Source organism: Anomaloglossus baeobatrachus, chromosome 4 (genome assembly GCF_048569485.1).
Source record: "Anomaloglossus baeobatrachus isolate aAnoBae1 chromosome 4, aAnoBae1.hap1, whole genome shotgun sequence".
NCBI lineage: Eukaryota > Metazoa > Chordata > Amphibia > Anura > Aromobatidae > Anomaloglossus > Anomaloglossus baeobatrachus.
Window position 1 is genome coordinate 9,947,715 of NC_134356.1, and position 12,997 is coordinate 9,960,711.

At 55.3% G+C, this 12,997-nt stretch overlaps 1 protein-coding gene across 1 annotated transcript in view; it reads right to left on the bottom strand.

Annotated features, from left to right (window-relative positions):
- The window catches only part of CACNA1C (calcium voltage-gated channel subunit alpha1 C), a 348,304-nt gene extending 337,577 nt beyond the window's left edge, over positions 1-10,727 (bottom strand). Inside the window, exon 1 of the mRNA XM_075342990.1 lies at positions 9,832-10,727. Within this exon, the coding sequence (XP_075199105.1) occupies positions 9,832-9,880 (49 nt within the window). The 5' untranslated portion in view covers positions 9,881-10,727. The remainder of the gene's footprint in view (positions 1-9,831) is intronic.
- Positions 10,728-12,997: the final 2,270 nt, after the last annotated feature.

A 12,997-nucleotide genomic window follows, 5' to 3' on the forward strand; every position in this document is an offset into this window, starting at 1 on the left:
TATACCCGCAGCACACCCATCATATACCCGCAGCACACCCATCATATACCCGCAGCACACCCTTCATATACCCACAGCACACCCATCATATACCCGCAGCACACCCTTCATATACCCGCAGCACACCCATCATATACCCGCAGCACACCCATCATATCCCCGCAGCACACCCATCATATACCCGCAGCACACCCATCATATCCCCGCAGCACACCCATCATATCCCCGCAGCACACCCATCATATACCCGCAGCACAACCATCGTATCCCCGCAGCACAACCATCGTATCCCCGCAGCACAACCATCGTATCCCCGCAGCACACCCTTCATATACCCGCAGCACACCCATCATATACCCGCAGCACACCCATCATATACCCGCAGCACACCCATCATATACCCGCAGCACACCCATCGTATCCCCGCAGCACACCCATCATATCCCCGCAGCACACCCATCATATCCCCGCAGCACATCCATCATATACCCGCAGCACAACCATCGTATCCCCGCAGCACACCCATCGTATCCCCGCAGCACACCCATCATATACCCGCAGCACAACCATCGTATCCCCGCAGCACAACCATCGTATCCCCGCAGCACACCCTTCATATACCCGCAGCACACCCATCATATACCCGCAGCACACCCATCATATACCCGCAGCACACCCATCGCATCCCCGCAGCACACCCATCATATACCCGCAGCACACCCATCGTATCCCCGCAGCACACCCATCGTATCCCCGCAGCACACCCATCATATACCCGCAGCACACCCATCATATACCCGCAGCACACCCATCATATCCCCGCAGCACACCCATCATATACCCGCAGCACACCCATCGTATCCCCGCAGCACACCCATCATATACCCGCAGCACACCCATCGTATCCCCGCAGCACACCCATCATATACCCGCAGCACACCCATCATATACCCGCAGCACACCCATCATATCCCCGCAGCACACCCATCATATACCTGCAGCACAACCATCGTATCTCCGCAGCACACCCATCATATCCCCGCAGCACACCCATCATATACCCGCAGCACAACCATCGTATCCCCGCAGCACAACCATCGTATCCCCGCAGCACACCCTTCATATACCCGCAGCACACCCATCATATACCCGCAGCACACCCATCATATACCCGCAGCACACCCATCATATACCCGCAGCACAACCATCGTATCCCCGCAGCACACCCATCATATCCCCGCAGCACACCCATCATATACCCGCAGCACAACCATCGTATCCCCGCAGCACAACCATCGTATCCCCGCAGCACACCCTTCATATACCCGCAGCACACACAGCATATACCTGCAGCACACACAGCATATACCTATCTATAGCATGCCTGCTGGAGACTCGCAGCAGACCTGTTGCACACTCAGAACGCCAAGAGAGCATCTATAGCAGCTTGTAGAAGCCTCACAGCGTACCTGCAGGATACTCCCAATACAACCGAATCATTGCTGCAGCTCACCAGCAACACAGCTGCAGCACATCCACAGCACGACTGTAAAAGAATCACAGTATACCTGATACATGCCTGCACAACACCCACAGTGCAGCCACCGCATACTCACATCGCACCCATCATATACCCGCAGCACACCCATCATATCCCCGCAGAACAACCATCGTATCCCCGCAGCACACCCATCATATACCCGCAGCACACCCATCATATACCCGCAGCACAACCATCGTATCCCCGCAGCACACCCTTCATATACCCGCAGCACACCCATCATATACCCGCAGCACACCCATCATATACCCGCAGCACACCCATCATATACCCGCAGCACACCCATCATATACCCGCAGCACACCCATCATATACCCGCAGCACAACCATTGTATCCCCGCAGCACACCCTTCATATACCCGCAGCACACCCATCATATACCCGCAGCACACCCATCATATACCCGCAGCACACCCATCATATACCCGCAGCACAACCATCGTATCCCCGCAGCACAACCATCGTATCCCCGCAGCACAACCATCGTATCCCCGCAGCACAACCATCATATACCCGCAGCACACCCATCATATACCCGCAGCACACCCATCGTATCCCCGCAGCACACCCATCGTATCCCCGCAGCACACCCATCGTATCCCCGCAGCACACCCATCGTATCTCCGCAGCACACCCATCGTATCCCCGCAGCACACCCATCGTATCCCCGCAGCACACCCATCATATACCCGCAGCACACCCATCGTATCCCCGCAGCATACCCATCATATACCCGCAGCACACCCTTCATATCCCCGCAGCACACCCATCGTATCCCCGCAGCACACCCATCATATACTCGCAGCACACCCATCGTATCCCCGCAGCACACCCATCATATACCCGCAGCACACCCATCGTATCCCCGCAGCACAACCATCGTATCCCCGAAGCACACCCATCGTATCCCAGCAGCACACCCATCGTATCCCAGCAGCACACCCATCGTATACCCACAGCACACACAGCATATACCTGCAGCACACACAGCATATATCCACAGCACACACAGCATATACCTGCAGCACATCCACAAACCCTTTGCATGTCCACATCATACCCACAGCAAAATGCTGGTAACTGGTGACACAGACTTGTGAACACCCCAATAATACTACAATATCTGTGGAAACCAAAAAAAGTCAAGTTGTGGTCCCCGTCTGTACACCGCCCCGCCATACCCCCTGTCTGTACATGGCCTCGCCATACCCCCCTGTCTGTACATGGCCCCGCCATACCCCCCGTCTGTACACGGCCCCGCCATACTCCCTGTCTGTACACGGCCCCGCCATACTCCCTGTCTGTACACGGCCCCGCCATACCCCCGTCTATACATGGCCCCGCCGTGCCCCCCGTCTATACATGGCCTCGCCATACCCCCCGTCTGTACATGGCCTCGCCATACCCCCCGTCTGTACTCGGCCCCCCGTAACCCCCATCTGTACATGGCCCCGCCGTACCCTCCGTCTGTACATGGCCCCGCCGTACCCCCCATCTGTACACGGCCCCTGAGGTGCGAGGCCGATAAAACTCATCCAGTCACAGCAAAAATCATTGAGGATGAGAATTCCTAACCCCGATCATTTGCTGGCGACACATGGAGAGCGGACGCTGAAGCCGATCACCACCTCATGTCACAGGTAAACAGCTCCTCACATCTCAGCTTCCTGACCACCACAGGTGTAACATGGAGGGAGGGGGACACCGAAGGGAGGGGGACATGGAGGGAGGGGGACACCAGGGGGAGGGGGATGTGGAGGGAGGGGGACACCGGACGGAGGGAGGGGGACACCGGAGGGAGGGGGACACCGGAGGGAGGGGAACATGGAGGGAGGGAGACACCAGAGGAAGGGGAACATGGAGGGAGGGGGACACCAGAGGAAGGGGGATGTGGAGGGAGGGGGACACCGGACGGAGGGAGGACACCGGAGGAAGGGGGAAACCAGAGGAAGAGGAACATGGAGAGAGGGAAACATGGAGGGAGGGGGACACCGGAGGGAGGGGAACATGGAGAGAGGGGTACATCGGAGGGAGGGGGACACCGGAGGGAGGGGAACATGGAGAGAGGGGTACATCGGAGGGAGGGGGACACCGGAGGGGGGGGAACATGGAGAGAGGGGTACATCGGAGGGAGGGGGACACCGGAGGGAGGGAGGACACCGGAGGTAGGGGGAAACCAGAGGAAGCGGAACATGAAGAGAGGGGAACATGGAGGGAGGGGGACACCGGAGGGAGGGGAACATAGAGAGAGGGGTACATCGGAGGGAGGGGGACACCGGAGGGAGGGAGGACACCGGAGGTAGGGGGAAACCAGAGGAAGCGGAACATGAAGAGAGGGGAACATGGAGGGAGGGGGACACCGGAGGGAGGGGAAAATAGAGAGAGGGGTACATCGGAGGGAAGGGGACACCGGAGGGAGGGGAACATGGAGAGAGGGGTACATCGGAGGGAGGGGGACACCGGAGGGAGGGGGACATGGAGAGAGGGGTACATCGGAGGGAGGGGGACACCGGGGCTTCTAAGGGGAATTTGTGGTGTTAGTCCTAAATACAAAAGTGATGTAGGGAAGGTAACGACTCACTACCAGCCACAACGGCGCCATTTTCTGACCTGTCCGAATCCGAGCAGACAAGGATAAGCCCATAGCAACAAGTGTCAGTGTTACCCAGCGCAGCCAATCAGCTCACAGCTTTCACTTTCTTGTAGCTACTTTGTGATGATCTGATTGGTTGCCGTGGACAACACTGCTTCGGGCCTAATGAAATCATGACAGATTACGGATGGTTGCTATGTGAATACAGACATAGCAACCTGTAAAAACATGAGGTAATAAAAGAGCACCGTGTGCCTGGCGACATAGGGAGCCATGAAGGAGGATATACAGCGTCCATGTAATAACTGCAGCCATATTTTACCTCAGAGCCATGTAATATACAACCTTAGAGAACAGGACACTGACATTTCCCAGCGTGGCCGTCTCCAGTACCGCTATGCCGCCATTACTATCCCGTTGCTTAGCAACAAGACATGAATGGTGCTGATCTACCTGCTCCAATATCATATCCGATGTGGCAGAAGGTCAAGGGTTAACTCTATAGGTTCCCCCCATACATCCGGTACGAGGCACTTACCGACGCTCAGTAAACAGACCGCAGGCCGCCATATGTACGGAGCAGATGACGACGGTGCGTTTCTACGGCGATGACCTTCTGGGCTTCGTATCACTGCGGCAACCAATGACTTTATGGCCTGAAATATGGATGACTACTGCCTTAAAGGGACACTCCGAAGGCTGCGGCTCTCAGGGCATGCTGGGAGTTGTAGTTGCTATGTCGAGTTTGGACGCATAGAAATGATATATTATAAACTTTCCTCACAATTTATAATCCTTCACTGTCCAGTGTCAACCAGGAGGAGCCAAGAGAATTAACTCCGCCCCCTGGACTCCTTAGAAACAGGACCCACCCTCGTTATGTCAGTCAGGGCTGTCATGTGACCATTTCTGTCTCTTGTGATTGGCTGGGAATGTTGCTACATTATTTTTCAGATCCCATGTGTATATTTAAAGGGCCAGCTACCCAAAAGTGAAAAGCCATATCAGTGGTTGTGAGACCCGAAAATGTGTGACATAAAGTAATCGTCATGATCAATGATCAGGCTTCTACACATAACAATCCCTAGACTGAAGAGGCTGATAACAGAGAGCAATAAATTACATTACCAAGGCACGTGGACCCGGCCGTCCCTCTGCTATGAGAAAAGCCATTATTTTCAAGCCTCAAAGAAAACATATGTTCAATGTATGGACGCATCCCCTGCGCGGACTAATACAGCACATCCCGGCCCCGTGCCCTCGCACTTGTCACATTTACTAAATATCCCTCATTAATCAACACTGACACACCGGTGTCCTCCATCTGACAAGGAACCGCGCCAAAAAAGCCGAAACGCCAATCACAACGGAAGTGACCAGTAATGTGCTCCAATGCCTCCATGCTGTCAGGGGAATGGAAGCTGTGTACTTATATATATATATATATATATATATATATATATATATATATATGAAGATTGCCCCCTAGTGGTGGCTGCAGACAGAATCTTATCATGTATCTCTGTATACAGGGAGCTCCCCCTAGTGGTGACTGCAGACAGGATCTTATGTATCTCTGTATACAGGGAGCTCCCCCTAGTGGTGGCTGCAGACAGAATCTTATCATGTATCTCTGTATACAGGGAGCTCCCCCTAGTGGTGGCTGCAGACAGAATCTTATCATGTATCTCTGTATACAGGGAGCTCCCCCTAGTGGTGGCTGCAGACAGAATCTTATCATGTATCTCTGTATACAAGGAGCTCCTCCTAGTGGTGACTGCAGACAGGATCTTATCATGTATCTCTGTATACAAGGAGCTCCTCTTAGTGGTGACTGCAGACAGGATCTTATCATGTATCTCTGTATACAAGGAGCTCCTCCTAGTGGTGACTGCAGACAGGATCTTATCATGTATCTCTGTATACAGGGAGCTCCCCCTAGTGGTGACTGCAGACAGGATCTTATCATGTATCTCTGTATACAGGGAACTCCCCCTAGTGGTGGCTGCAGACAGGATCTTATCATGTATCTCTGTATACAGGGAGCTCCCCCTAGTGGTGGCTGCAGACAGATTCTTATCATGTATCTCTGTATACAGGGAGCTCCCCCTAGTGGTGACTGCAGACAGGATCTTATCATGTATCTCTGTATACAGGGAGCTCCCCCTAGTGGTGGCTGCAGACAGGATCTTATCATGTATCTCTGTATACAGGGAGCTCCCCCTAGTGGTGGCTGCAGACAGGATCTTATCATGTATCTCTGTATACAGGGAGCTCCCCCTAGTGGTGGCTGCAGACAGGATCTTATCATGTATCTCTGTATACAGGGAGCTCCCCCTAGTGGTGGCTGCAGACAGGATCTTATCATGTATCTCTGTATACAGGGAGCTCCCCCTAGTGGTGACTGCAGACAGGATCTTATCATGTATCTCTGTATACAGGGAGCTCCCCCTAGTGGTGGCTGCAGACAGGATCTTATCATGTATCTCTGTATACAGGGAGCTCCCCCTAGTGGTGACTGCAGACAGGATCTTATCATGTATCTCTGTATACAGGGAGCTCCCCCTAGTGGTGGCTGCAGACAGAATCTTATGTATCTCTGTATACAGGGAGCTCCCCCTAGTGGTGACTGCAGACAGGATCTTATCATGTATCTCTATATACAGGGAGCTCCCCCTAGTGGTGGCTGCAGACAGGATCTTATCATGTATCTCTGTATACAGGGAGCTCCCCCTAGTGGAGGCTGCAGACAGAATCTTATCATGTATCTCTGTATACGGGGAGCTCCCCCTAGTGGTGACTGCAGACAGGATCTTATCATGTATCTCTATATACAGGGAGCTCCCCCTAGTGGTGGCTGCAGACAGGATCTTATCATGTATCTCTGTATACAGGGAGCTCCCCCTAGTGGAGGCTGCAGACAGGATCTTATCATGTATCTCTGTATACAGGGAGCTCCCCCTAGTGGAGGCTGCAGACAGGATCTTATCATGTATCTCTGTATACAGGGAGCTCCCCCTAGTGGCGACTGCAGACAGGATCTTATCATGTATCTCTGTATACAGGGAGCTCCCCCTAGTGGCGACTGCAGACAGGATCTTATCATGTATCTCTGTATATAGGGAGCTCCCCCTAGTGGCGACTGCACACAGAGACCAGGAAAAGTTAATGACAGGATCATAAAGGAACTATGCTGTTTAACGTGGAAACCAAGGCTATGGTCTGCAGGACCTTGTGCATTTAAACAGGAGTTGAGCGGTTGCCATGGTGACCAAATATCACGGCTGGTGACATCATCAATACTGACATGAGCTTTCGGGTAGAAATTTTGGATTTAACTGTAGAAAGTACAGGGGCAACTACAACAATTGGGTGGTGGGGGCTCAAGCTGCTGAAAAAAAAGTTATACGTGACCCCTATTGGCTCCAAAAGGCTAGGCCATAACTTCCTGACACTAATTAATGGGAATTTTAAGACTTAAAGGGACATGCCACCATTTAATCCTGATAGCTCCCCCACACCCGTGGTTCCTCGGGACGCCCACAGACCTAACCTGCCATCACGGCGGATGAATCCGCGCTCGCCCCATTACGTAACCGCGTACGATACAGGATTTAAATAATTCTAGAACTTTTTGTTTCAGCGGAATTCTATTCCTGCTCCGAGGAATCCGTGTATCCAAGCAACAGCGGGGTGTGAAAAAAAAGAGCGGCGGGGAGGAAATCTCGCCCATGTGATGTCTTCTCTATGAAGTCTACGGGGTCTGCGCTCAACCCCTGAAAAAAAGTAATTTCCCAAAAAATCCCTTTGGGTCTGACGTGAGAAATATTCCGGCTGCACTGGATGCGTCACTGGTTTTTTTTTCGTTGGTTTGGTCTGACTCTCGTTCCGGAGGCCCTCTTTTTATTACGGAAAAAAAAAAACGACAAATGAGAAATGACCCCTCGGGGGCAGAAACGAGCGGCGGCGGCAACAGGTGGGTCGCAGGCGTCATCACCACGGAAACAAAGCAGAAAAATAAACTATTTCTTTCCTCTCCTCACTTTTTCTCGCGTTCTCCGCATTAGTTAACCACTTTCTACCGCAGTCCCAGGCACAGTTTGAGGTTACGTCATCCTAACCCCGCGATATTAACTATATCAGTTACCACGGTAACGCTTACTCATTAAATTCAAAAAAAGTTTCAACATTCCGAGACGACAATGAGAAAAAAAAAAACAAAGCAAAGCAAAGCTGTCACATCCATCCGAGCCCTCATTATCTATCGGAAAAGGCGGCTGTCAGGACGCTACGGCTTATGTGTGCTCACTGTGCGGGAAAAAATACAGAAAAAATCCCCGAAAAAAAATATAAGGGCAGAGGGTGCAGGTGAATAGTGGGGGGGGGGCAACAACCCGGAATGACCACCATGAAAATGATCTGAGGATGAGATGAACTTGTGGGGGTTTTCTTTCATATATTTATTTATTTTGTCCTATTTTTTTTTGTATTTAAATAATATTAAAAAAAATAAGAAAAAATCAAATAATAATAATAAAAATAAATAATAATATTAATAAGAAGAAAAATAATAATAATAAAATAAAATAATAATAATAATAAATATAAGGCGTTTGGACTTTCCTCCTCGCTCAGGTCAGAATTTTCTGCCGTGTATTAATTCATTTCCGCGCCGGCTGCGTCTATGGAGAAATTTTGGAAAACTTTGGAGGCGGTCGATATCTGGCACCTGTTGAGGCGTCCATCATTTTATATAGAATTTCCCACCTGCGGTTAGAAATCTGCGGCGTTTTTTTTCCGACTACCCGACTGCGCCTATTTCACACACACCCCCCCACCCCCCCGGACTGTAATAATCAGACATTATATCACGACCCATCCGCCATTCCTTCACCCCGGGGTCTGTATTTATTGGGGACCCTTCAAATGGGACAAGAGCAAACTAAAAAAAATGTGCTCATAGAGAATAATGAAGGGTGCACCTGATGACGCCCTAATGGGGGGTGAAACGCTCGCCCATCATGTGAGAGGGGTGATGGTAAGACGAGGAGAACGCGGTGCCGGAAGGGTTAACTCCGCAGGCCCCGGCTCTTCAGGGATGAGGGGCAGTGAGTATTTCCAAATCTGGAAATCCCCCAGGTGTCTCTGGATAATGTTATCTATGGCGGCGCCCCCCACTTTCCCATATACGCCAAGGGGGAGGGGGGAGCTGCTGCTGGCACTAAGGGGTTACTCTGCCCCCGTCAGCTGGAGAAAGAAGCAGCTTTCTGGTAATGCAGCGACTGGATGAATAGGATCCGCCGTATCCCTCACCGATCACCCCGCGCACCCATAGCCCTGGTGGGGAGGGGTGCCCAATGGGGCCCACGTTGGAGGTGCCCATTGGTCATACCCCACCACATGAAAGTGACCACATTTCATCATCACAGGCCTAATCCACAACCACCATCACCCATCCGGCCCCAACCTCCAAAGCACCGTATGGGAGGGGGCTGCAGCACAAACAACACCCTAAATCTCAGCAACCCCCTCCAATACAGATCACGTCACCTGTGGATTCTACACACAGGACACCCCCCCCCCCCATCAGTGGACCATGGTGATGAGGATGATGATGGCCACCTGACCCACAGGGGCACATGAGATGGGGATGGAGCGGGGTGGTCTTGGATCTCACCTTGGTGGTCTCCCTCGGGGATGTACATCCTCCGGCTTTCATTGACCATTTACGAGCAGAAATCAAGGTTCCAGGTTAATCCTCTAGAGAAGGCCTCCGCCACCAGAATTGGGGGTCCGTGCCAGGACTGGGGGGTCCACAGAATGGGGGACCAAGTTAGAGGACACGAGCCAGTAAAGGGGGGGGGGGGAGGTTACCTGTAAAGATGAGGGGTTCGAGGGTCTTCGTGTGATGATGTGGGGGGTCTGTGTGTAATTATGGGGGGGGATCTGTGTGTGGTGATGAGGGGGGGCTCTCTGGGGTCAAGGACTGGGGGGACTGTCTCTAGTAAAGTAGGGGCTGCCTATAATGATGGGGGGGCACTGTGATAACACAAGGGGGTCTGTCCTCAGGGAATAAGGGGGCTATGATCAATGATGATGGGGGGTAAATCCAATGCTGATTGGGGAGGGGGTTCTCTTGTAATGATCAGGGGGGGCTCTAGGTCCAATGATGGGGTGCAGTCTCCTGTGTCTCTAGTGATGGGGGGGGGGGGGTTCTCTCCAGTGATGGGGGGGTCTTTCCAATGAAGGTTGGTCTCTCCAATGATGGGGGGTTCTCTCCAGTGATGGGGGTCACTCTCCAGTGGTGGGGGTCCTCTCTCCGGTGAAGGGTGGTCTCTCCAGTCTCGGTGGTCTCTCCAGTCTTGGGGTCTCTGTATCCTCCCCTGGTCCTCGCTGCTCTCGGGGGGCTCTCACCTGATCCCCATTATTGTGTGTGTGGCATGGCTGGTGCGGTCAGTGCGGTGGGCTCGGAGCCCCCCAGGCCGGGAGGGAGCATGCTGAAGCCGCACCGAGTCCTCTCTGTTGGCAGCAGCCGCGTCTGCAGAGGAAGAGAAGGGAAGAGACACCGAGCGGCCGCCTCCTCCTCCTCCCCCAGCGGCGGCGGCGACTCCCCCAGCCCCTCAGTGCGAGACCCCCGAGCCGGCCCACAGCCCGGGACGGAGAGACCCCCGACTGCAGCGTCTGAGGGAGAGACCCCCGGGTCACCAGAGCCCACAGCCCGGGACGGAGAGACCCCCGACTGCAGCATCTGAGGGAGAGACCCCCGACTGCAGCATCTGAGGGAGAGACCCCCGACTGCAGCGTCTGAGGGAGAGACCCCCGGGTCACCAGAGCCCACAGCCCGGGACGGAGAGACCCCCGACTGCAGCATCTGAGGGAGAGACCCCCGACTGCAGCATCTGAGGGAGAGACCCCCGGGTCACCAGAGCCCACAGCCCGGGACGGAGAGACCCCCGACTGCAGCATCTGAGGGAGAGACCCCCGACTGCAGCATCTGAGGGAGAGACCCCCGACTGCAGCGTCTGAGGGAGAGACCCCCGGGTCACCAGAGCCCACAGCCCGGGACGGAGAGACCCCCGACTACAGCATCTGAGGGAGAGACCCCCGACTGCAGCATCTGAGGGAGAGACCCCCGGGTCACCAGAGCCCACAGCCCGGGACGGAGAAACCCCCGACTGCAGCATCTGAGGGAGAGACCCCCGGGTCACCAGAGCCCACAGCCCGGGACGGAGAAACCCCCGACTGCAGCATCTGAGGGAGAGACCCCCGGGTCACCAGAGCCCACAGCCCGGGACGGAGAAACCCCCGACTGCAGCATCTGAGGGAGAGACCCCCGACTGCAGCATCTGAGGGAGAGACCCCCGACTGCAGCATCTGAGGGAGAGACCCCCGACTGCAGCATCTGAGGGAGAGACCCCGGGTCAGCAGAGCCCACAGCCCGGGACGCAGAGACCCCCGACTACAGCATCTGAGGGAGAGACCCCCGACTACAGCATCTGAGGGAGAGACCACCGACTGCAGCATCTGAGGGAGAGACCCCCGGGTCAGCCGAGCCCACAGCCCGGGACGGAGAGACCCCCGACTACAGCATCTGAGGGAGAGACCCCCGACTGCAGCATCTGAGGGAGAGACCCCCGACTGCAGCATCTGAGGGAGAGACCCCCGGGTCACCAGAGCCCACAACCAGGACGGAGAGACCCCCGACTGCAGCATCTGAGGGAGAGACCCCCGACTGCAGCATCTGAGGGAGAGACCCCCGACTGCAGCATCTGATGGAGAGACCCCCGGGTCACCAGAGCCCACAACCGGGACGGAGAGACCCCCGACTGCAGCATCTTAGGGAGAGACCCCCGGGTCAGCCGAGCCCACAGCCCGGGACGGAGAGATCCCCGACTACAGCATCTGAGGGAGAGACCCCCGACTGCAGCATCTGAGGGAGAGACCCCCGACTGCAGCATCTGAGGGAGAGACCCCCGGGTCACCAGAGCCCACAGCCCGGGACGGAGAGACCCCCGACTGCAGCATCTGAGGAAGAGACCCCCGGGTCACCAGAGCCCACAACCGGGACGGAGAGACCCCCGACTGCAGCATCTGAGGGAGAGACCCCCGGGTCACCAGAGCCCACAGCCCGGGACGGAGAGACCCCCGACTGCAGCATCTGAGGGAGAGACCCCCGGGTCACCAGAGCCCACAACCGGGACGGAGGGACCCCCGACTGCCGCATCTGAGGGGGAGACCCCTGGGTCACCAGAGCCCACAGCCCGGGATGGAGAGACCCCCAACTGCAGCATCTGACGGAAAGACCCCGACTGCAACATCTGAGGGAGAGACCCCCGGGTCACTGGAGCCCACAGCCCGGGACGGAGAGACCCCCGACTGCAGCATCTGAGGAAGAGGCCCCGGGGCAGCAGAGCCCACAGCCTGTGAGGGAGAGACCCCCAACTGCAGCATCTGAGGGAGAGACCCCCGACTGCAGCATCTGAGGGAGAGACCCCCGACTGCAGCATCTGAGGGAGAGACCCCCGGGTCAGCAGAGCCCACAGCCTGTGAGGGAGAGACCCCCAACTGCAGCATCTGACGGAGAGACCCCCAGGTCACCAGAGCCCACAGCCCGGGACAGAGAGACCCCCGATTGCAGCATCTGAGGGAGAGACCCCCGGGTCAGCCGAGCCCACAGCCCGGGACGGAGAGACCCCTGACTGCAGCATCTGACGGAGAGACCCTCCCCAGGTCAGCAGAGCCCACAGCCCGGGACGGAGAGACCCCCGGGTCAGTAGAGCCCACAGCCCGGGACGGAGAGACCCCCGGGTCAGTAGAGCCCACAGCCCGGGACGAAGAGACCC